Source organism: Cyanistes caeruleus, chromosome 5 (genome assembly GCF_971803275.1).
Source record: "Cyanistes caeruleus chromosome 5, bCyaCae1.hap1.1, whole genome shotgun sequence".
Lineage (NCBI taxonomy): Eukaryota > Metazoa > Chordata > Aves > Passeriformes > Paridae > Cyanistes > Cyanistes caeruleus.
The window spans coordinates 39,715,546-39,740,979 of record NC_141705.1 but is presented as its reverse complement, the minus strand read 5'-3'; the positions used below and the strand labels follow the sequence as shown (position 1 = coordinate 39,740,979).

General features: G+C 35.1%; 1 protein-coding gene across 7 annotated transcripts in view; it reads right to left on the bottom strand.

Moving 5' to 3' along the window:
* Positions 1-25,434, bottom strand: part of FSTL5 (follistatin like 5) — a 380,792-nt gene that overhangs the window by 188,244 nt on the left and 167,114 nt on the right. For 6 of the 7 annotated variants that reach the window (XM_086888378.1, XM_023924904.2, XM_086888377.1 and 3 more), the window contains one exon: positions 682-930. In XM_086888378.1, the coding sequence (XP_086744504.1) occupies positions 682-930 (249 nt within the window). Of the gene's footprint in view, positions 1-681; positions 931-6,754; positions 7,006-25,434 lie in introns of those variants that run through there. The other variant, XM_086888379.1, reaches the window with a different exon arrangement.

The following is a 25,434-nucleotide window of genomic DNA, read 5'->3' as shown; positions in this document are numbered from 1 at the left end:
CAAATATTCAAAGTCTGCACTGGCAGAGTTCCAGAAACCTGCAAGGTGTGCTCAAATTATACAGAAAAGAAGCATGTTGCAGTTGTTGACATTGTCAACATAAAATGCTCAGCATAAGGTGCATCTCTCAGAATTCAGGCTGGCACCCCTTAATATTCAGAAGATTAAAAAGTAACTAATCTTACATGCTTTGATGAATACACCAGTAAACTTTTCATTATCCAAATTCAAAGCAAGAAAGACCCATTTAGCATGAACAAGCTGTTGATTTATCAACATCAACACACAGCACGTGTCCTTCAACCTTCCAAAACCCCTCTGAAATCCTAAATTCCATTTTTCCTGCAACAAAGATTAATATCCTTCAGGCTTTGGGATCTAAATACATTTATATAAATGAGGTCAGCAACCACATTTGTAAGGCAAGCCGCCATACAAGTTTCTAAAAAACAACTGGTTCACTCAGGTTAAAAAGGGGTTATTACCCAGAGCATTGAGTATAAACAAAAGACAAAAAAAATCCATAAGGTATCTCTGGAGTGCTTACAATACTTACTGTATAAATTTTTCAAGTCCTTTATTCACTGTACACTCAGTAGAAGACAGTATAGAGATTTAATTGAACAGCTTGAAAACACATATCCAATAGCAATATTCCAGATATTGTTCAGCCATGCTTACCTTTAAAGAAACAATCTTCATTGTGTACAATGGTGATCTTTTTCTTTTTCAGACAAGCGGCCCTGTGCACTTCACAGTGGTTTTCATAGAATTCTCCATCAGACCCACACACAGGTTTGTAATGTGGTTTGCAGTGCTCCATGCACAGACACTCGGCTTGGCCAGTCTTCCCATTCACAACACAGTGTCTGCCCAGACCACAGTACTTGTTTTCACATGATCCAAAATGGCCATCCTGACCAAAATACCCTTAGGAAAAAAAAAAAAAAAAATTTAGTAATTACATTTTGCTTAATTGCATGCAAGATACAAAAAGATTTATTTGAGTTAATGAAGTGAGACTATGTCTTTTGTTACATCCTTGGCTAATATTAAACATAGGTCAGCTTGATGTTAAAAAATTTAGTCTCTTTATCATGACTTTTATACTTTTAATCATTGCCATAGGCTAACTGTAATTAGAACAAGATCTAGTAACAAGAGTCACTACTCTTCATTAAAAAAATCATAGCAAATCATTTCTTTTTAAATGTTTATTGAAATTTGTCACCTTAAGTTTGCTATACTATTGCATGCAATAGAACAATGTATGCTCTAGAATTTTGACCATAGGATGTCTCAAACTGAAAGGGATCCATAAGGATTGAATCTAATTCTGTACTCCTTGGAGGACTACCTGAATCTAAACCATGTGATTAATAGCATCTTCCAAACTCTGACAGGCAAATGAAATAGACATTCACGTATTGAGACTGATCCATGAAAATAGCTAGAGCTGAATCAATAACTGAATAACTAGGGCTCTGAATCAATATGGAGAATTTCAAACCAAAAAATGACAAAAGCTCTGTGGTGGCATTACAATGACATTCCAGGAAACAAAGCATGGAAGTGCAGGACTGATAGATCCACTGAATGGTAGCTAGAAGGAGTCACATGAACCTCTAGTGGTATTTCAATGATGACAAATGTGATTTGGATAGCACACAGAGCTTTAAGCTGCAGTAGAAATAGAGGAGCTTCTGCTGGCCACAACTTTCAGTTCCTTCTGCTCTTAGAATAAGGAAATGGATTGTCTACATTAGGCTACCAAAGCCATCTGTCTGCTTTCTATCCTATCTGTGCTGTTTCCACCATGTAAGATAAGCACTGGGGTCAGTAGCCAATCTCTTGGTGAAAGGAGAAGTTCAGTGTACAGTAATATTTCCTTACTGTATCCCCAGCTTCCATTTTGACTGCCATAGAGCTAACTACGGCTTCTTGGCAAGAGAAAGTGTATGATGCGAAAACAATGTGAAAATGAAAGCAGAATTGTCAATTGCAATTACCAATAAATAGGTTTCCTGATAACATAATTGTGTCATAAAATATGTATAAAAATACTAAAATGTCTCCAAATGTGAGAATAGACACTGCCCTTCACAGTTACTTAATTTTATGCTCTCAGTTCATACTCCTAATGTCAAGAACAAACACCTGGTATTCTAATTCCTTGCAATACTTTCCTTATCATCACATCCTAGCTGAATCCATCCTTGACTAACCTGTATAAAAATGGCATGAAGAAGCAAATCACAGTGCATAATTTGGTAGTTATTTGGTCATATTAGAGTCATTTTCCATAGTCAAGTGCTAACATGTCAATACCATAGCTTGATGCACATTTTTCTTCAAGCCACTGAGAATTTATGTTTCTTATTCAGTACCAGAAATAAAATCTCACCACTTTTTCTTCTGAAGCCTATGGGTCAAAACCATGCTTTGATTTCTTGCTTTCTCACTCAGCACAAATTTTTGAGACAAATGTACTACTGAAAGCACACAACCATGAAATTTGGCTCTAATAACATGCTTTCACTATACTACTTGATAACAATTTCAGCACAAAGTTGAGAGGACTACATCTTCACCTCAGGTGCTGTACAGCTGGTATTACTAAGCCACAGTGATTTTTATACACTTGTAAAGAGCAGACTGATGGTGGGTTTACCTGCTCACACACCAAAATGCAAACTTGAAACAGGAAAACCCAATTCAACATTAAAATTTTCCTGTAAGTTTTTGAAAGCATTCTCCTTGTGCCAATGTATCACCACTATATGTGAGCAACAGACATTAACTGACAGAAATTAATGCAAACCCCATTTCCCTATTTCCTTATACTAAAGCTAAGCTGAAATAAAGCTTTGTAATATCCAAGAGTGCTTTACAGCACAGGTCATGTATTCATGTTGCAGAATCTAAGAACTTTGAAGTGATGGAATTGTTACAGTGTGAGGACAAAGTACATAAACCATTATTATTTATGCCTTCTGAACTGGAAGATAAAGATCTCAAATCTCTATCTGACAATTGCTCTGAATTACTGAGTGGTGTGTGGTGACTCAAAAATTTACTGTGCTGTATGTTATGAAAATAGAACTCATTTACGACTTCTCTTGGGACTTCATCTTAGTACTATAATTAAATCTGATGCCTGAATGCAAAACACCTTTCAGATAAGGAAGAATAATTTACATTATATATATATTGATATTTATAATATTGGTATTTGCCAACATATACCAATTATGTACAGCAATAAACAAACAACTTTTCTGCCCTAATGAAAAACTCTATTTATTATGAAACATTTTATATATGTCTTCATTTTACACCATTAGCTATTCCAAAACAATACATAAATTTGCATATATCACTGCATATGCAACTCCTTCAATTGAAGTCTGTGGTAAAATTCCCATTGACCTCAAGAGAGGCAGGATTCTTTCTCCAGATAAAATCTGAAGCCTTCAGTCAGCATTAAGTTATAACCTTAAGTTTTAGCATGTTTAACCAGCACTGTTCTGTACTGAGAAGGAGCAGCTATGTAGTGTTTCCAGTGGTTTACTCTACATATTTAAGAAAAAATAGTTAGAAGAGTACTCTGAAGCAGTCCACCAAACTGTGCTCAACAGATTACCAGATCACTCACAGCAAAGAAATAAATAAAATCAGTGCAATTCCAAAATAGGTGACAAAATGCTCACAACCATAAATTTAAACTAAACATGTACCCAGTTATGAAAATGTAAACAAATAAATCAATCTAAACAGCTACTGAGAAATACCAAGAAATGGGTTTCAATGTAAGTTAAAAAAATAAATGAACGACCCATCTTAAGTAAAACCAACTTCTGCTGCTTTTCACTGCTCAAGTCCAAATTGCAAAAAACACTGCATTTGGCAAATCCCTCAAATTTTTTTTTGTTTCCAAAGAAGGTACTTCCATAATTTTAATCTTGGAATAGAACTGCTACTGATCTACAGGAATCTTGCCATTAACAAAAGAGAAACCACATTTTAAACCAATATGGGATGTGATATGCAGCCCAATCATGAACGCCTATTTCAGTCACCATTAGGAAATTGACACTATTACTTCTCATTCCCAGATTTATTATTATTGGAGGTATACTTTCGATACCTTGATAATGGATTAGGTTTTTTTCAGTTTGCTGGGGTTTGTTAGGGGATTTTCCTGGTTGTTTTGTTGGGTTTCTTGAATGTCATTGAAGCTAAGTCCCCTGGGATAAAATTGCTTAGGGTGCAGCAATGCTTAGGAGACATTCAGCATCATCACAAACACCGAGTTTTTCAGAAGGTTGTTCTATCTAAGCACTTAGTTTCAGAAAGCAAATTAGTCTGAGAAGAACTTAGGAGGCCATATTGAGATATAATTCAGTAATTGAGTTGAGAAGGTAAGCAGCATGGGCTATTCAATATTAAGAGACTGAAGGCCAGTAAATCAGGATGACAAATAATCTAGCCATGAATGCAAATATTTTTCCAGCAATTGTTATTGCTTATGTGATGATAGGCAAGCCTACATTTGTCACATGCCACAGCACAAAAACAGGGAAGCGTGTACCTATATAAGTTATGTACTCTGAATTTTCAGCTAAAAATAGTATTATATTTACACATTTGAGAGGATCTACAGTACTACAGGAAACAAAATGTACTTGTTTCCATATGAAATTAAGTCAGGAATCATTCAAATTATCAAAGCCTGAAGTTAAAAAAAAAAGTAAAAAATCACACTTTAAGAACTATCACTAAAAATTATTACCCCCAAAACAGTCAAAGCAGTTACATAGATTTTTCACATTCTATTGAAATTTAAAACTCTAAAAAATATCAAATGCAAGGGCAAAAATGTTTTTGCTTTTAGACAGTAGAGAAAGTAAAATGTTTTTAACTTTGAAGAAAAAAAAATTAAAGTTAAATAATTAATAATTCATTTATCCATTATAATTTATTTATAAAATAGATTATATAATAATATAATAGATCATATAATGTGTTATATAGTTATAAATAATAATGATTATATATATTGTAAGTTATAATTTATTTAAATAATAAAGTTTCAAGTTGTCAGTTGGGATTCCTCACGCAGGTTTCCCATTTAAAGTCTACTTCACCAGCATCCATAACTGAGCAAGCAGTAGGTCACAGTTTGAGTCATTTACATTCAGTAATTAAGCTGATATTTTAGCATGCAAAAGACTCACAGAAATACACACTGATATCCTTTTATCCAGCCAGTTTAGAGAAATGTTGCCCAGTGAAACTTTGGAAGTTCATGAGAGTATGAATCACCGTGTTCTTCAGTTGGCCCTGGTCTGGAATACACACACCCAGGATTTCTGTATGCTGAGCATTCTCTCACAAACTCAGACTGTTTTCATATTTCCCTAACAACATAATTTACATTCATGACTTCTATCCTAACTTGCTGCATCACCCACATGTCATGTAAAACAAAGTGGCAGCTATTTTTCAAGACAATGCACAGATATTTTGTGTGCAAATAACTAATGGTAATTTCTGGGGTCAAAAGACTTGTGGTCCCATTCTCCCCTCTTCTATTTAAAACCATTCTGTAAATGACAATTCCACCTCTACATCTGTATCTTTTCTTAATACCCTACCTATGAAAGGCCCACCCAAGACTGTAATCCTTATTTTAGTGTGTGTTCAGTGTAGTCTCAGGTTTTAGTAGCAAGTAAGATTGATCACCACCTACCATTAACATTCGTAGGGTATTAACACTGAGCATGACCCCAGCATGAACTGTGAGAATCTGCTCATAAATATTAAAGTTCTAGACTTCTTCTATTTTTCAACTGTAGTCTTTTAGCAACAGTTCTTTAACAATTTTTTATTGTACTAGCCAGAACAGCTTGCCATTACATTGACTGAACATGACACTAAATCCGTACTACTCATTATACAGAGGTCTTGGTATATGAAATTCTTCAGAAATTTAGATTTTATTTTTTATTTTGATTAGGAATATTTTGGGCAGAGGACAAAATTTAAAGGAAAGAGTGGATTGTTTGAGAGTAAATAAAAAATGGTTAAAAAATGTGTCAATATAATGATTTTATATTATATCTATATATATATATATATTTTGGCTGGGTCTTGTACTATCCTCTCCTCCCTTCTTCCCTGCTGCCCCCTCTGATCTTGGACACACACCTCACTTTCCTTCCCTTTCCTCCTTCCTTGTAGGGACGCTGGAAGTATTGTATAGATTTACACCTCCATAGGACTTGATTGAGATCTTCTGGTGGGCTCAGTATTTATCAGTGAGGCCCAACTAACAGAAATTGACATAAGCATTATGACTGTACAGTATTTTTTAAACCTTAAAAATCAAGCCTAAATACACTTAGGAGAATAGGGGTCAATATTCAAATAAAGTGACTTTATCCTATAAAGGGAAGTTGGAACAAATTAGGAGTAAGTGCCACACTTAAAGGAAATAATGTGCAAAATTTCAAGAGAAAAAAAGAGAACAAAATAATATCAAGTAATATCAGGGAGATCTGTAAATGCTGAATTACCTAGCTATTAATCTGAAATACTGAAACCTCCCATAAAAGTGCATCTGTCAGCCAGAAACCATCAGGTTGGCATCTTTGCCCATATGGATTTGTTTTTCTTGCCAGCACTTAGAAGCCAACTTCAGCAAAATTCACAGAACTTCATTTCCTCAGAAAAGACAAAAATCTAATCATACCTCCTTTGCTTGAATGAAATTGACCAGCAACAAAAACACCGCATAGGAAAATGAGGAGAAATTACAATACAACCAGAACTACACAAAGACCTCTTTTGCTTATTAGGCAGAAACTTTTCCCCTTTTCCAGGGGAAAAGTTTTCACCTGCTTCTCTCTCATCACAGTAGTAACGCCTTTACAGGCTTAATCCCCTCCAGGTGCCTATATCAGGGGGCTCAGCAGCTGCCTGGCCCTTGCCTTCTGCAATTCCAAAAGCTTTCTGTGCCTTCCTGCCTCTCTAAACTTTCTTGCTCACTAACAGGGCTATTAAACACCTGTTTGGTATCAGCACAAATGCCTGTGACAGCTCCACTGCAGAGCCTTTCCCCCAGTGAGGTGCCAGTCAAGATTTCTGCCTGTACCAAATTCAGTTTCACCAAGAAGTGGTGCTGAGCTGTGCTCTGGCCGTGTGCCCAGGTCCACACAGAAATGTCCTGTGTGCCACCTCACAGCCCAGGGCCCTGCCAGTTCCCTCAGCTGACATCAATATCCTAGCAAGGAGGGTTCTCATGCTCATGGCAACCAAGAAGGTGCTGCCCAATTCTCTTTCACTGCTAGGAGGTGATTCTTGGGCACAATACTAAACCTTGTAAAAATCTCCTTCATTAATCACCCTCCTTATATTTGACTAGCGACCACTAAATTTATAAAATGGTCTGTGGGCTCTAGACATGTTACTTGCCTTACACGGGAGGAATGGAAAATGCACACAGGTCTGACACAAAAGGCTGAATAGATTTGGATTATGAGCATTGCTGGCTCTAAGTGTAAGTATAGACTGATGTCCTTTAAGCAGTTTCAAGCCAGCAATTCATTACTTTCAATTAAATCCCTATCTCTGATTAGCATTAGCTGTGTTTGTCTTTCTCCCGTATTATCTTTGTCTTCTGAAAAATGTTTATAATTCATTTAACATCAAACCGGTGGCAAAAAGAGTTTCTTTAACACAAAGCAGGAAACAAATTACACGTTTGCCTCATCACAGATACATGGACCTTTATTCAAATGGTTGATTGCTTTTCAATTGCAGCACAGCAGGCAATCCTCTATTCTGCCAAACACATCACCCAATGTCACCATGAGCAGGAAATGTGCATCATAGCTGCAGCAGTTTTGAAAAGGTCATAGTCTGAACAACCTTTCTCACATTTTAATGCTTATTTGAAATAAGGCTTTATGAATATCACAAAGGGCTAGCTTATTTCTCAGTCAGACAAAACAACCTAAATATTTTTTTTGTTTTTCAAAAGCAATAGGGATTAGTTTTAGCAAGAATCATCAAAACAATCAAAAGTTTGAGTAAATTACTGACTAGAATTTTCCTTTTACTTAGTTAAAATTAGGAAGGCTATTAGGATTTGGTTTCAAAAAGCAAGGCTTAACTGCTGTGCCACAAAATAGTGTTAACTGTTCCTCTGACAACTTTTCACATGAAGAACACATTTGTCCATCTTGAGCTAATATTATAGTAAAAAACATTGTTTCCTTGGTAGGATTATGTGGCTTTCCCTAGGATTAAATATGTTTCTGTATGAAACAACATTATAAAGAGAAAATTTAACTCATCCCTGATCAAGTAGCTGTCATGGTCATTCGATTATCCATGGTAAGAACTAGCACACCATAATCCAGATATAATTCAATTATTCAATTCCTGTGTTAGACATTGAAATAAAACTTTTTTTGTTGGAGTTTTTAACTTCAAAGCCCTCCTTGCAGATAAATCTGTGATGTCTTTCTGCTACCTTCCCCAGGGACCTGTACTAGAAAAAGCAGCACACACATTGAGCAGCATTTAAACCATATGGTTAAAGTGCAGCACAATTTCTGCTCAAGGAAAGCTAAAAAAGAAATGTCAAGTATTTTCAGTTTTACTGATGTGAAACATTTGCTCCTAGTAAATTTTACATTGTCCATTTTCTTCCCTTTGTTACTAAGGGGCTGTGGTGGGTTGAGCTGGTGTGCTAGGTAATTGCCCACCCAGCCACTTGCTCACTGGCACTGGTATTGAGAAGGAATTCAATAAGGAATTTACTCATTAATTTCCACTGGCAGGCAGATGTTCCCCCCCCCACCCCCCCCCAGTCTTCTGGAAAACAGCAGAAGTAACAGGGCCATGTGTTAATCATCAATATTCCCCCACCCCACCCCGTCCTCCTCCTTTCGCCCAGCTGTTACCACGGAGCAGAATGTCTCATGGAGTGGGATGGCCAGCTTGGGCCAGCTCCACCAGCCATGTCTTGTCCCAGTTTCATTCTTTCAGAGGGGAAGAGTGGAAACAGAAAAGGCCTTTATGATATTTAGGAATGTTGTCAGTGTTGTCTAAAACTCAGTACTATTGTGGTCACTAATGAGAGTAATATGAGGGCTGCTTTCATCACAGAAAGACCCTGTTCAGGAACATTGTGGGAGCTTTGAGAGATTTTCAGGCATTAATATTCCAGCAAAGGACATGTGGGTGTGTTTTTTGTAATCCAAACTGTTAATCAGTGGCACTTTTTAGGAAAAAATATATTTAGAAGAATATTGCAATTTTTTTTATATGTGGAAATTTTTTATATGGAGTATGCCATAAGATACCCATGTCTTTTACATCTGTGGAAGTCCTTTATATGACTTTCCATGTCCTACAGGTGAAATTTAATGGTGTAAAGATTAAGGTGAGATATGACCATTACAAGCCCTTCAGAAAAAACAGCAAAACACCACACACTTGAATATATGAGTATAGCTCTCAGAGACACTTAGTGAAGAAACTTTGACACCAATGACCCATGCATGGATTTCTGAAAGGGTAAAAAAAAAAAAAACCACCAACAGACCAAAAAAACCCCAAAAATCCCCAAAAACCACCTACAGAAGGTAAACATTTTAGAGACAATAAGAGAATTTTAAAAAGAATGTTTCCATAAATAATATTTCCTTCTGAACTCAGCTAAAAGAAAATAATCTTAATTATGGTTGAACTTTCCTGACTTGATTTTTATGTAAGCTAAAAGTGATGCAGAGCCCCATGCACTGTGTATACACCTCTTATCTTTTTTTTTTTTTCAGAGCAGGACTGATCCTATCTGCTCCATATATTCAGCAAAGTTGTGGGTTCTTTTCTAAATATGTTAGAATTAACCCTAAATATTTAGAACTATGAAAAATTACACTGAAAACTAGGCAGTATTAACACAAAAAGGCAAAATGCTTTTCCAGACCTCTTTAAGAAGAGACTATTGCTCTATGAAAACTTTATCTTGACATATGAGAATAGTCTACATGAACAGTCCATTTAAAATTATTTTTACATCTATGTATGTCGATTAAAAAATACCTGAAAAAGCAGAGACGTCCACTCAAATAAATATACAAGTGACTACTTTCAAAGAAAGTAATGCCCTAGTGAGATGATTCAGTCAAGCAATGTGACTGAAATTTTTTTCTGTGCTTAGACTAAAGATATTTTCTGTGAAATATAATTCCTAGGGGAAAAAAAAGAACAAAGTATAGTTTTCCTTCTAAACCTGAGTAACAGGTTTTCAAGTTTATATCCAGTAGTCTTTATAGAAATGGCTTGCTATAGAATCGATTATTCTCTTCCAATAAATATGTAAAAGCAAACTGAAGTCAAAATACAAACAGTCCTATTGCCTACTTCATGGAAAATCAATCTTATGAGAAAACCATATGTATCTTTACGAATGAGAAAGCATTTAGCTCTCAACAGAAAGAAAAAATCTAGTCAGATATTTCAACTGTCATGTTTTTTGTGTTAGATGATATAAATTCTGTCTAGTGAGAAATTGCCCATCTAAACATGGAAAATATACTCGTATTTTTCATAGATCATATTAGAATTTGAAAAAACCCACCAGCATTCTACATAAGAATTAATCTAGGGCTACAGTAATAACAGATAATCCTTAAGCATTTATGAAATGCAATCTACAGAACTAATTGTACAAAAACACAAAAGATAATTTTAAACTACTATTCAATAGAGTGCTGTCTGCAAGAACATTTCTAGTGATGCATAACTTCCACAGATGCAGTTCAGCTGTCACATTTCTTCCCACCAGCAAATGGCAGAAGGTTAAACTGAAACCTATGGTCACCACAGCTACCAAACCCCTGTCTGTTGTTTTAGAGATTTAGCTGCTAAAGTGCAGAAATGCTTGAAATTAATGAAAATGGAATTCCTGTTATAAAATTTGTTGTATATGCAGTTTCTAAAAGCAAGACGAGCTCTCATGCCCATTAATTCAGACAAAGAGTTTGCTACACATCATACTTTCTTTGGTAATTTCAAGAAATCTATGATATTAGATACACAGATGTCCTTAAAACAAGAGAAATAAACTTTGCCATGGGAATAACTATTTAGAGCTTATTTATTTATTTTTTTATTTAACTGAATTGAAAGTCATTTCAGGTCACCAAAGTCTGGTTTTGTTTGGCAACCCTAAATTATTAATTGAAGCAGAAATAAATATTTCATCATAAATCCTTTGAAAGCAGCAATGCCTTTGTAACTCAATTTTTACAATTGTTTTACTCATAAACAGTTTAGTTGAATGACTGACATTATAATCCATAATATATTTTCCTCTATTCTTAAAGGCTGCCTTTACGGCATTTTAAAAACTATCAAACAAACCTATGTGAGATCTGTGTGAAATGACTCATTAGTTCAAAGTTGCTGGAATGACCCAGATAACTGGCTTTGTTTGCCATAAAACAGTTATGTCTTGACATTATACATTTATCCTTATGCACAAGCATGACTGAATTATAACTATGATTTTCTTTTCAATACTGCATTGTAAGGTAACATTCATATAATCCATTTTAAATCATGGCAGAACTTATTTTACTGTCTTAATTTTATTTTGTATGCAGATGAAGTAGCATAATACTACAGTCCAGGGAAAAAAGAAAAAAACAACACATGTAGGAATAGGAATTTAAAAAACTTTTAAAGCCGTTTAATCCATAAACTGCCATAGTTATTTCTGAAGAATTTGAGCATTAGTGTACTTCCAGTCATACTGGCTAAGACAAACTTTTTGTTGAGTACTTTAACCTATTCTTTAGTTCAAACATAATTTAACCTACATCACTTTTTGTATGTTCAACTAAAGCTAAAAGACATTTTAACAGCATTGCTACACATGTATTTGCAACTGAATTTCACAGAATTCTGTTAGCACTGCAATTTCTAGAAAACAGAAAAATGATGGATAATGTATCTGTAAAGCTTTCTGGAGCTCTTGCATCTTTTTTGAAAAAGGGGTAGCTCAGTACCTTGAGAGAATGCTACATATTTCCTTTACAGTTACTTTTAATTTTCCTCCTGAATTTAATAGACAGTTTAAACAATATTCATCAATATATACGGCCTATTTCTTTTTCAGCGCAACTTTATTGGAGTGATTTTGTCTGGGCATGTACACTTGACAAGGTGCAGGTACTGAACTTCTATCTTCTCTTTTCCTCATCCCCACAAGAATTATATGACTTTCCTTCCCACACTTCCCTTCTTGAAGAATTTTTTTGAATAGACAGAAGTCTTACAGTAGTTTTCCACTTGCAGGGACACTGCAAGAGCACCACAAATTATCTCAGCAAGAAAAAAAAGAAAAAAGTTCTGTGGATTCTGCATCACCGTCAAGGCAAACTGTTTTTTTCAGAACGAGGCACACTTTCCTCTAACTTGATACCTGTGTGCTATGATAAAAGAGAAACTGAAGATTTCCAAGGCAGTGATGCCAGCTGAAACAGATAAAAATGTGCAAATGATTTAGCAACGTGTTAAGTGCACCATCTGAAGTTGTGTCAGTACTGTGAAATTCCCGCAGTAATACAGAAAGCATTCCAAGTGCTAATGACGAAACTCTTCAGACTTTCAGGGTCTGGGTTTTATTTGGTTTGCTTCAGTTCCCTTTTTTCCTCCTCTAAGTGGACTATTTGCCATTTTATATTGGCATTTGCTTAACCTGAGTACTGTAAAAATAAGAAGTCATGCTGTCATACTGAACAAATATATAACAAAACAACTGACAAAAAGTGTTTAGTAAATAGAGTGATTTTTTTCATATTATCTATTAATATTGTGTTTTAATAAAAAGGAAACATTGAAATTCTTGAAAATTTCTCAGGTATTATTTACTGCCTTTTATTTTAAAATAATATGTAATCTCATCAGAACAAGAGACTCCTTAAAAGACAATACACATCATAAGAAAAAACAGATTAATAAAGTATTACTTTTTTTTCCCTATTTTCAGTTCAGTCCCTAGAATCTAATGGTCAACAGTAAGCACCATAGCCCTGTTCTCGCATCTGAATTTGTATTTAAAATAATTCTGGCTACCTTCAGTTTATTTTCTTTACTCCAACATGTGAGAGGGAAGAAGAATCTTCAGTTTAGACTTCTAGAGGAATAATCACCAGCTTAGAAAAAACAGTCAGTATAATGACTTTAAAATTCAGTTTGGCATAGAACCATTGAATCATTTAGGTAAGAAAAGACCTATAGGAGCATTGAGTTCAGCTGTTAATCCCACAGAGCCATCTTCACCAATAAAACATGTCCCCAAGAGCCACATCTACCCGTTTTGAACACTTCCAGGTATGGTGACTCTACCACTTCGCTGGACAGTTTGTTCCAATGACCACTCTTTCAGTGAAGTAATTTTTCCTAATATCCAATCTAGCACACCCACACATCCATGCAACTTGAAGCCTTTTCCTCTTGCTTTTTACTTGCAAGAAACCAATCCCCACCTGCAACATTCTTTCAGGCAGCTGTAGAGAGCACTAAGGTCCCCTCTGAACCTCCTTTTCTCCAGGCTAAACAACCCCAACTCCCTCAGCCAATTCTCATCAGACTTGTGCTCCATTACCCTTTTCTGAACACACTGCAGAACCTCAAAGTCTTTCTTGTGAGGGGCTCAAAACTCTACATTGGATTTGAGGTGTGGCCTCACCAGTTCTGAGGGGATGATTGCTTCCCTGGTTCTGCTGGCCACCTTGATACAAATCAAGATGCCACTGGCCTTCTTGGCCACCTGGGCACACTGGCTCATGTTCAGCTGGCCGTCAACCAGCACCCCTAGGGCCTTTTGTGCTGGGCATTTTTTCAGCCATTCTGCCACAGGCCTGTAGTACTGCATGGGGCTGTTGTGACACAAGCAGAGCACTTGGCCTTTTTTGAGTCTCAGCCCATAAAACTGACCTCTGTGGAGCCTTCCCGCCCTCCAGCAGAACAACACTCCCTCCCGCCTTGGTGTCATCTGCAAGCTGACTGAGGGTGTGCTCAGTGTTCTCATCCAGATCATCAATAAAGATACTAAACAGGTCTGAGCCAAGTGCTGAGCTCTGCCAATCCACCAACTGGATGCAACCATCAATCTCCAGGCCTGGCCATGCAGACAGTTTATTACACAGTGAAGAATATACCTGCCCAAGCCATGTCCAAGCCAGTTCTCTAGTCATTAACTTAGATTTGATGGAAGACACAAAGACAGGAAAATATTAATGAAAAATATTAAGCATGTGATTTTGGTACCTAAGTTCCCATCTAAGGAAATACACAAAACACAGCTAAAAAAATAGTGTACCTTCAGGTTTCATTTGTTTACTTGATTCAGCCAAAGCATTTGGAAAAAAAGACATGTCTGTGTTATGATCTCAAATGTGGTAATAATCTGCATATCCATCACAACTTGTTTTCTTTACCAAGTTATTGGGAATGTTTTCCAATGGTAAAAATATTCTTCTTGCATGACATAGCATTTCTTTGCCAATAACTTAAACATAAGAAAGGGGAAATAATTGAAGACCAAAACATCAACCATGCATATTTTAACCTGACATTATTTCAAACATTTAACTGTTCTAGGCTTCAAATGGACTCTCCACTTTGGTTTGTGTTATTCAAAGGTTCTGTGTGGACTTGATTTAAGCATTCAGTGATCATGCAAAAAATAGTTCAACATCTGATTTTTCTAAGAAAATGAAAAAGCTAAATAAGGTAAGTGGTTTTCAAAACAAAATAAAACCCAGAACCCTTGTATTGAACAATAGGGTTTTCCTCTTCAGTGCCTAAATAAATAAATAAATTTTCCAGTATAAAGTAAAGCAAGCTTGTCTGTGTTCTTTACTGCTTCTCCACTGCTTCTCATTTTACACAGCTTTCCTAATATATTCCATGAAAATCCAATTTTGCATTCATTCATTCATTCATTCAGGTGTAAATTCTGGGCCTTGAACAGCCCGAATGTTTTTCTCTCCTAAGTGAGGAGAAAAAAAGAAGAAAAAAAGGTAATCTTAAGAGATTTGGAGATAGCAGGAGGAATTGTTTCTTGAGATCATGAAATTTTGTAAGCAAGATGAATTCCCTCAAGAATGGTAGTCCTTAAAAGAAACACTAGTAACTAGGGCTGGAATGTGCAAAAAGACTATCATTTCTACATTGCCTCTAGAATAAGAGCAACATTAGAAAATAGTCATCTGAACAAACTCACTGCTTGTTTTTCTGATACTATTGTTGAACTATTCCGAAACAATCTGGTTGAAAAAGTAGCTTCCCCGAAGAACAGATATAAAAACAAAGCAGAAAAGCTAACTGTTACAGGCCTGTGAAGAAATGGGAGGAAAACAGAAGGTCTATAGACCCTAAGCTGAGGCAGAAAACAGTAGAACACCCCAAGGCCTTGACAATTCAAGTGTTAAATAAAACTATAAAATGAAATAAAATTAAATCTAAATTCTTAAAGACAGTATTGCAAGTATGCATGAAATACTGCATCATTCATCTTATATGATGTCTCATAAAATGAACTCAAATAGCATTAAAAACTAGATTTAATTTAATGCTGGTGCTGACACAGACTTTCAAGGATAACCATCAACAAAATCTGAGGCTAAACTGAAAAAATGCTTTTTATGAATAGCTCTGATAGCATCTATCATCAGGCATATACCTCTGTATCCCTATGTTAGTATACATATCTGTTTTATAAACTATGAATTCCAAGCTATTACACAACTGAATTTATGAAATATTGACATGCATTGTGTTCTGAGTACAAAATATATAGCAATGCCTGTAATTCTGAAGAAGAGAAAACAAAGGAAAATACATGAGGTGAAAAGAGCTGTTATTGACAGCCATTTTTGAACAATGTTATAATGTAATACACATAACTTGTCCCTAAACAGGGAGGCTCTTAAAGAGCACAGGACACTTGCATTCTTCTCTGTAATGGAAAAAGTAAGATGTTATTCTGCAACTCTCTGATTGCTTTTCCTAATACTGCTATACTTTCTGAAAAATAAAATGGAAATGGAGCAGGGTAAAAAGAAATTATTTCTCTCTTATTCCTCAAGAAAAAGCTGTTTTACAGCTGTGACTCTCGCCCATTCTTATAGTTGAAAAAATAGACAGTGGATCTTTTGGGGGAAATAAGGTGTTCTGGCCTAACATTTCCTTTTTCCTCTTTCTAAAAACTTTGTTTCCCTTCTGCTGTCTTCTCATTTATTCCAATGACAGAGAAAAGAAAATTCACTCTTTCTGAGATTCCCATTTTACAAACACCTCCACTTTTATGCTTAGTCAATCAAAGCTCGCTTAATGTGAAAAGCTTTGGCAGGTAGCTTTATTATTCGGTATTTATTTTTTTTTACCTGTGTGGAAGAACAATAATGAAATCCACTATTATGTAATTATGGATGTTGTGACAGAAAGTCCTGCTTCTATTTGAGTCCGTCTAGGCCTACATATCTGACTTACACTCTTACAAACAATGCATGATAGGACGGATTATTAAATGCTTTTTATATTCCTGCTATGTGAGAAATTAATAGTTTGTAAACATCTCATGTCTAAGGATTATATGAAATTGAGAAAGGCTACCACAACTCTAAAAACTAAAAAGTGGTGTGCAACAAAGCAGGATGCTTATGGATTTCTTCAAAAGAAGACTAGCTTCAGAATGAACTGATGATCTGGAGATGAGTCAAATAACCTGTTCATAGAGAAGAGGAAATATTCAAATTTAACAAAAATTACTATTTCTTTGTAAAAACTCCAATTTAAAACTAAATATTTGTATGTTTAAGTTCCAATCATATTCAGTTCCTTTTAAAATAGAATATTTCCGATCAAAAGGAAAACTGCAAAACAACATTCAGATCACATTAATGCCAACAGTTAACATGGACAAAGCACAAACCACTGATCAGGAAGTCACTCCTGAGAATAAAAGCAACTTTAAATATACAGAACACAAAGATCCCTTCAAGAAGCAGTGAGCAGATTTTTCATGGAGATCTTTTATCTATGAAATGGGCACAAATTAGGGGGAAAGTGCCATTGCTCATCTATTCCAGTTCAAGAAGAAAAGTTGGTTGGTTGCCAAAATTGTCCCTGAAAAATCTCTTGTGTGAGATACAAGGACTGTGCAAAAGGGGAATGCTCCCACCACTGCATATACTCCAAATATGTTATTTATTATATATTACTACTGCAAATCCAGTTCACTTTCTTCTCACAAATAGCATTCAAATTTTGATCAAAAGTTCATCCTAATTAAACCACCATTCTAAAATCAAAATATTAGATTAAAATGATACAAATGAACTCATGGGCATATCAAAGGCACTTCAAAAAAATCCAGTGCTTCTGTCACTACAGAAATGATCTAAAATCTTTTCACATGTTTGATTACTGAGTGCAGAATTCCAACACTTTTTATTTGTGTATAAAACACTGCTGTATCTTTGTGATGTAACAAAAATAGAAAAAAAAGTTAAATGATATTTTAGCATTAAAAAACCCCCAGTTTTAACCCAATCCCTCAGTTATATCTAAATTATTCTTGTGCACATTAGGTCTTTTCCCCATTATTAAGTCACCCTTTTCTGACAGTAATTGATAAATACTGAGATTCTTCTTTAAACCAGAAGGGAGGAAAAATCATATTTCACCAAATTTTATTAGTTGATAAATTCATCAGGCAAATCCAATTTCTCAATAATAGTGGTTTTTATGCTGCCTTCAAGTGAGCAACATTCCAAAGGTACCTAAAAATTAAATATAAATAATACCTAAAGATTAAAACCAAAGTAAAATAACTGTAAATTGTCTACAGGGTATTGCTAATCATTTTTTACCATGTTCCCCCATACATGATATGATAATCCTGTGATCAGTTCTATGCATAAGAGGTCAACTTTAAAGTAATTGTTAATAAAATTAGCAATTCTTTGATATGAAAAAAAGAGTATAAGCAACTGATGTAAAAAGAGAAGTAATTAAAAAGGTGAGGAAGAATAAAATGTGTTATTTAAAAAGTCTTGAGCAGGTCTTTAATAGTAAAGCTAAATATTTCATAATTCAACCTGTCAAGTAAAAAATTATTTGCTGTACTACAATTGTCCTCATGCTTTGTTTGCTAGGAACTCTGTGCATCAGGTCTACGCAACATACAACAAGTAATTCTACAAAATCAAAACTGAACTTGTAATGAAGATATTTATCACACTTAGCAACGTGAAGGAATAACCAAACTCTGTCCAAAAATCAAAACTCTTCCTTTTCATAGGCATTCTGATAAAGAACATTACAAAAACCATTATGTTGTTTTATGCTTTTTTCAAGTATTTTATAAAATCAAAGAAAATTAACTATATTATTAAGGAATAAAGAATCCTGGTCAACCGATAAGGATAAATACAGTTTTCTGCTAGAATGAACATCACCTTCAGATTTTAAAGTCACACTGCAAGTTTTCCTGCATGTCTTAAAATCCCAAAATACAGCAAAAGTCATCTTAGTTGTTTTCTTTACTGTTCAGTACACTTCAGGGTCACAGATGAGTTTAAAATGCACTAGTAAGCATTTTGACGCTAAGGATCCTGAAAGAATAACGATCATATGGAATGAAGCTGACTGGAAACACTGTTCTAGTAAGAATCAGATAATGTAACATAGGTTTTTATTAGAAAATATAAATTTGTTGGAAAAAACTCTCCATGGGAATATATTCACTTGTAAAAATTGACCAGGTGAAGTGGCTGAGATTGTAATAGACAGTAGCCTGACTTTTGCTGAGGGCACAGGATCCTAAAACAGCTTACATTTAAAATACTGTAAGGCAATAAAATTTACTGAGTGTAAAAGCCCCTTGTCTCTGAACAAATTGCAATTCTGAGAAGTCTCAATTCACTGTCACTATAAAATTTTGATTCACTTCTGAAACAAAAGAGGACCATCAACTTCACTCAAAAATTTGTCTAAACTGGATTGTACTTCAAATTTTCCCCATAATGGGGAAGTCTTTACCATACGCCCCTGATATAGTGCAGTACTGTACTGTAAAGTAAAGAAGTTCCCTTCATAGCTTGCTTTTCATCAATACTATTCACAGTAATGGTACTCAGTGGTATAAAGTTTATTTACCCACCTAGAGTTAAGATTTAACTATATAAAAACTGACAGCACATAACGGAGTAAAGAAGTCTCATAATCTGTTCAGAGAACTCCTCTCCTCCATCCTCATGGAGTGAAATGGGAATTCTTTCTGGTGCAATTTCAGAAAAGGAAAATGAATACCACCCGTTCTGCACTAATACTCATGCACATCTCTCTTCTCTACTATCTTTTGCAACACTTTAGAACAGAATTTTGTGTCATTACTCCTAAAGTACAGAACCTAGAACTTCTTTATTTTCATTTTTTTTCCATTTCTACTACTCCAGCTTTAAATAATTATATCTTCTGAATGCCTCCTGTGGTTTCTTTGGAGATAAAGTGTTTAGAAAGTGCAAAATGTCCTCACTCACCCAAGGATAATTCCAGTAAAGCTAAGAAGAAATTGTAATAGCTTTGTTCCCCACAGAATACCATATGACTAGAGCAGTTTTTACACAGCAGTGCTCCTATAAACAACGCATTAGCACCACAGAATAATAGTGATGTTTCACAAACAACATAGTGCACTGTATGCAAACTTACAGGGGATGACTTTCTAAAAAGTTTATTTAATATAGCCAAGCTTCATTTAATATAAATCAGTCAGAAAGCAGAATTAAGCCACATTAATACAAACTTATTTCTCTAAACACTGGGCACTCTCCTGGTCACTGCAGGGAAACAAAGGAATTCACACTTTGTGCATCAACAGAAAGCTATCCACGCAAATCACCCACTGCTCTAAGGGAGAGGTGGAAGCCAAAGGGGAAAGACAGGCATATACCTTCTGTTGGCTAATAATTAATTTGAATCAGGTGTTCAAAGCCCACAAGATTCAGTCCTGAGATGTAGGAACACAAATGAGTGTTAAAGTCCACATATCTACTTGCATAGGGGTTAAGATTTGATGTCTCAGACACTTTTCTGTTTAAATCCTGAGTACTCTACGCCACATCTGTGGAAGACACTCAGTCCTCACTCTGTAGAAAAATGTTTATGATCCACTTTGCTTTCTTCCATGTATTTTATGAACTTAAATAATTTTCTTATTGAGGAAATTACAATCATTTGGCTATATCTAGTAAGAATTAAGGAGTATAGATTGCCCTTTGAGCCATCAGCCTAATGAAAACAGTTTTCTCACTGTCTTCTGTCTCTCAGCACTGCCTTTGCATTTTAGATTTCCTTGCCCCAAAATTTTCTCATATTTTACAGCAAATCCTTGTTTCCTATAACATGCTACCAGATAATGGTCACAGTATATGGTGAATAGACCAAAGAGACAAACCAGCTGACATGCCACCATGTATACAGAGTTTAGCCTGACATAACCTATGTGCAGCACATCTTGAAAGCATCTCATTTTCACTCTGTGAGATACTAATTAGGCAGTTAATTTTGAAAAGTTGTTAATTAGGATAAAAATGGTAGAATGCATTTCTAATACTACAATTTCTGTTTCCAAGTGGACTCAACCTGATCAATATGCTTAAAAAATTATTATGAGGGGACTGACAGGAGGAAAAAAGGAAAAGATGACACAGATGACTCTATAAACTTCCTAACCCAGACTATAAAAGAAGAAGAAAAAAAAAAAAGGAATTAAACTGTAGCTAATAAATAGTTAATTATGTACTGACTAGGAAGTATTTAATTTACCTTTGGACAGAGCTGATAGCTAAGGTAAGAGCACAACTTATATGAAGTAGAATAACCATTAGGAGATTTATTAGAGTGAGAGCAATTCAAAATAATTTTAATGTTTCCTAAAATTCATCCAGCAGTTAAACTCCCCGTGCTAGGGCTATAAAACATCTTGTAAGTAAACATTCCTGATGCTATTAAACAGTTTCACTGTAGTCATTAAAGGCAGTCAGAATCTTATAAATGCAAGATAAGTTCACATTAACATTGTCACTGGATTTGTTTGCCTCTTTGATTGTTAGCTGTATTCACTAGTGCAAAAAATTTCTTGTCATTTTCCTCAATGTTCATCACCTAAAACATCTTTTAAATTGTCCCAAATTCCATATTAAAAATAAATTTTTAAATTTTACATCCATTTATACACTTGCTCACTTCAAGTGTGAGAAGGTCAGAGCTACAAAAATACAATCCTCTTAAATATGCAATCCTCTTTAAACTGTTTTTTTCTGAAACTTGTACTTGAATCACAGATGACTTCTATGTCAAGGTTCATTTTATATATGTTAATATGACAGTGGAAGAACATGAGTTCATGTTCTAAACACTGAAATCAAAATTTTTCAAGCCTGAAATTGAAGATAGGTTAAATTTGCTGAAAGCTGTACTAAAAGTCACGTGCTGTCCTAAAATCTCCTTTATCCCATCTTCAGATTCCTCAGCACACCGACAGAAAATACTCCCAATCTTTGCAGTTTCTCCTCAGGGCTAGAAGTGCTCATTTTTCTCTGTGGTCCTGTCAGAACCAGGCTTAGGGGTGGATCTCTGCTCCATAATCATAGTGGAATTAACATAGGTACATAGGTAAAGACACACAAGCAAATCATGGTAAATCACAGAACACAGAGACCTTAGAGCTAAAATATTGTTTCAGTGATGTGAAGAAGTGCCAGTTGCTCTGTTTTCCCTCTTTCATTCTTAATTTTGTTGGGTTTTTTTTCAAAGTCTAGAAAATCTGGTAGCTGACAGACTTTTCAGACTGCTGCCTATAGTTGTGAGATGCATGAGTGCACTGAACACTTCAAGTACACCCCCATCAACATCACGGTAGTCATGCTACTGAGGAGTACAAGCTCCTTTTGTTCTAATAACGAGGATAAATTTTTTGCTGCATGGTACCTTGGAATGACTACTGCTACACAGAGGCTCAGTGGATTTTGGAAATGAGAATGTTTTCTTTGTTAGGCTGCAATTTCTTATTTAAAATGCCCTAACTACAAATACTAAGAGCATGCTTGTGTTGAAAACTCACCTGAAGAAATCCCACAATTTATTAAAGGAAGCTCCAGTTCTCAAGTTACAGGGACTTTAAAATAAACCTAAATTCTCCTTCTGCAGTAAGGAGATAATGTGAAAATGGGGTTTTTTTTTTCTTCTTTTGTGGTTTTATCTCATTTAGTTTTAAGCATATGTACTTTTCATCCTACAGTTTACTCACATTTTCTCTGTGTTTAACTAAGAGGAAAAAAAAAAAAAAAACAGAAGGGAAACATTTTATAAAAAAACCCAGCACCGACACTCAAGGCATATGCCTCTCAAATAATTTTGTCTCCTATAGACAGTGTAGATGGGGAATGGAAGGAAAATTACTTCTAGCATAGCAGATAAAGCATAAAATTCCTATTAACTAAATAATGTGGCACAGAAAGTTTATTTCCTATTTTGGTGGATAATGTAACCACCCCCCAAAAAAAAAGACGGGAAATTAGTACCACATATTAACTATTGAAATGAAAGTTGTTACTACTTGAACAATATGCAATCCAATTTTAGCCATAAGAAATTATATAAAATGAGGTTTGGAAAGAAAATCACTGCTCTCATATCTTCAATTTTTTCCTCTATTCTTCATACTACTAAAAACTTTGAATACCTATATAGGTATTATATATATATTCTAGATATGCTTCAGAAACCAGGTTTTCTAAGGTATGAGGTCAGAGTGAAGCCTGCAGGAGCATACCCCTCATTGTGCTAATATGCACTGCATTCACTAAACCAGCATAAGTTATATGTTCTGAAAGCAATTGTTTTTCATTTCTTATAGCTGTCTCCCTAAAGAGAAGAACATAATGATAAATTGCTAGAAATGTAGTAATATTTACAATGCCTGAGATAGAATGCAAATACTCAGAACACAAGTTCTTTATTATTAGACTCTTGGCACTATTTTGTGTGAATATTATTACTGTATCTACAAGAATGCCTGTAATTATCTGAGTCTTTCTTCCCTTGGCTGTGTCCTCCATTGCAGTTGACAGCTGTAATGTTTTTGGGGGTTTTTTTGGTGTATAGAAGTGCACTTCATACACAAAACTAAACTCTGAAATAGAGAGACTGATACAGGCTTGTCATCTGATTGTTAACAGAGAAATTCACACCAGAATTTGAACTGTGAGCAGCCTGAGTTATATTGTCTTCCAGTAGAATTCCAATTTTAACTACATATGGTTTGGGGACACATAAAAATTACCTCTCTTCTCTGTCATAGAGTGCCACATTCCAGAACAACAGAAATATTGAAATAGATTCCTGCTACAGAAATGAAAAATAAAGAAATATGAGATTCATTTCTTCTAGTTGAAGGCTGTTTGTCATGTTAGGCAACCTCAATATGAATGCAATCATCTTCCTGCCTATTGGCATAAATCTAGTTCTTCTTTTGCACATTCACCTGTAGATGGAACACTAGATGCAGTGAAAATTTAATACCTAAAGCATATAGTCTTGATTACCTAAGTTTTCGAATATCTGTTCATGTTCCTAAATTTCCAATATTTCTTTTTATTTCCTCTCAAGTAGAAACTAGTGATCCCCAGGCAAAATTATAAATAATGTTGCCAAATAATATAACTTGTACAATTCACAGGCATCTAAAACTCTAATACAAGTGTTTAACGGTAGCACCAGCATTTTCTATTGTAATTTGACATTTCAGCCATGTTCAGGTAAGTCAAGCTTAGCTTTTAACTTTTAATTAAAGATAATTTTAAGTAACTACAGATGTCCTCCTCAAGATCAAACCTAGATTTTTTAAACAACTTTTTTGGTATCTTTTTTTAATTTCTCAATAATAAGCATGAGATCACATCAGCTTTAGACTCTGCGTGGGTTCATTCATGCTAGTTTGATTATTTAATGGCTAATTTCTATTTTGTATATTATTTTTGTCTATATCTTATTGTCTCCTGCAAATAAGGAAATATTAAACAGAATTACCACCCAGTAGGCTTGCCCTAGATAAACAATAGAAAATCCCTGAACAGATTAGTGATTTACAAATGCTTTAATGGTTTCCTCTGAGACAAAAGTCTGGAGTCTTTAATGCAAGCAAGGATTACAAATGTAATCTCGTACTGGGGCTTGGCTCTCCAGTTCAAAACTTCTGCTACCAAACACCAAAATATCTGTTAGGTACAGAAGAACACGCCTTGTGACCTACCTTGTGTGTATAAGCCAGTAGGGTGCTTTTGTATATTCTATATGTAAGGAAATATATATATATATCCATGAGAAAAACTGACAGAAAAAAGTACAGAAGTCCTCAGATTAAAGCTCTGGATGATATTAAAGATGTACAGTTAAGGCTGTGCAGCCATATAATTTTTTCAGAGATATAAGATTTCTCTATGAAAATCTGGTTTGATGTGCTTCATGTAAAATATGTATGGCCATTTCGTGCCAAAAATAAAGAAAGTCTGTAGCTTTAGTAGAACCCTTGGAGCATGAAGTAGCTGCAGAAGAGTACTGCATGGGCTAAAACTAATTTCTGCATTTTTGACTACTAGATTCTGATATGGATGTTTAGATCATCCCTACATGAAGGAATCTTCATTACACAGATATATGTGAAATGCTATAACTTGATATCACCTGCACCTACCAAATGAATTAGCATTCAAGAGCATATTTAACTAGAGGAATTAAATTAATTGTGGCAGCTCATATGTATGAAGGAAGCTCAGTGGTTGTTCTGCTGCCTGAAAGGTTTTTTTGTTGTTGTTTCATGGTATTTTTTTAAGGGTAGAGGATGGCAGCTGCTAAAACATTAAACATTTGCAGCTGCTTCATGAACTCAACATCACAGACTTTACAGTAAGTTCTGATCAGACCTTGCTGACAAATAAGTCATCTAAGGTTGAGTTTAAACAAAAAAAGTATCTGCTAAACTACAAATTGTCTCTCACAGTCTTTCCCATCCTGCTTTGCTCTGTTATGATTAACTTCAATAGAAAAATCAGTAGGATCTGACTCAGATCTCTCACATCCTGGAAGAGTATGTTAACCTTTACATGACAGACATAAGAGTATAACCTTTCAGAAAGTGGCTCCTGCCCAGTGTTGGCCGGGGCTGGGGGTGGCCAAGTCTTGCTGAGTAAGGTACTCAAAACCTCTAGCTGTAGCCATTGATAGGGCTGAGTTTATATTTTTTATTGCCAGACTATATAATCTGATTTTTTCTAATTTTTA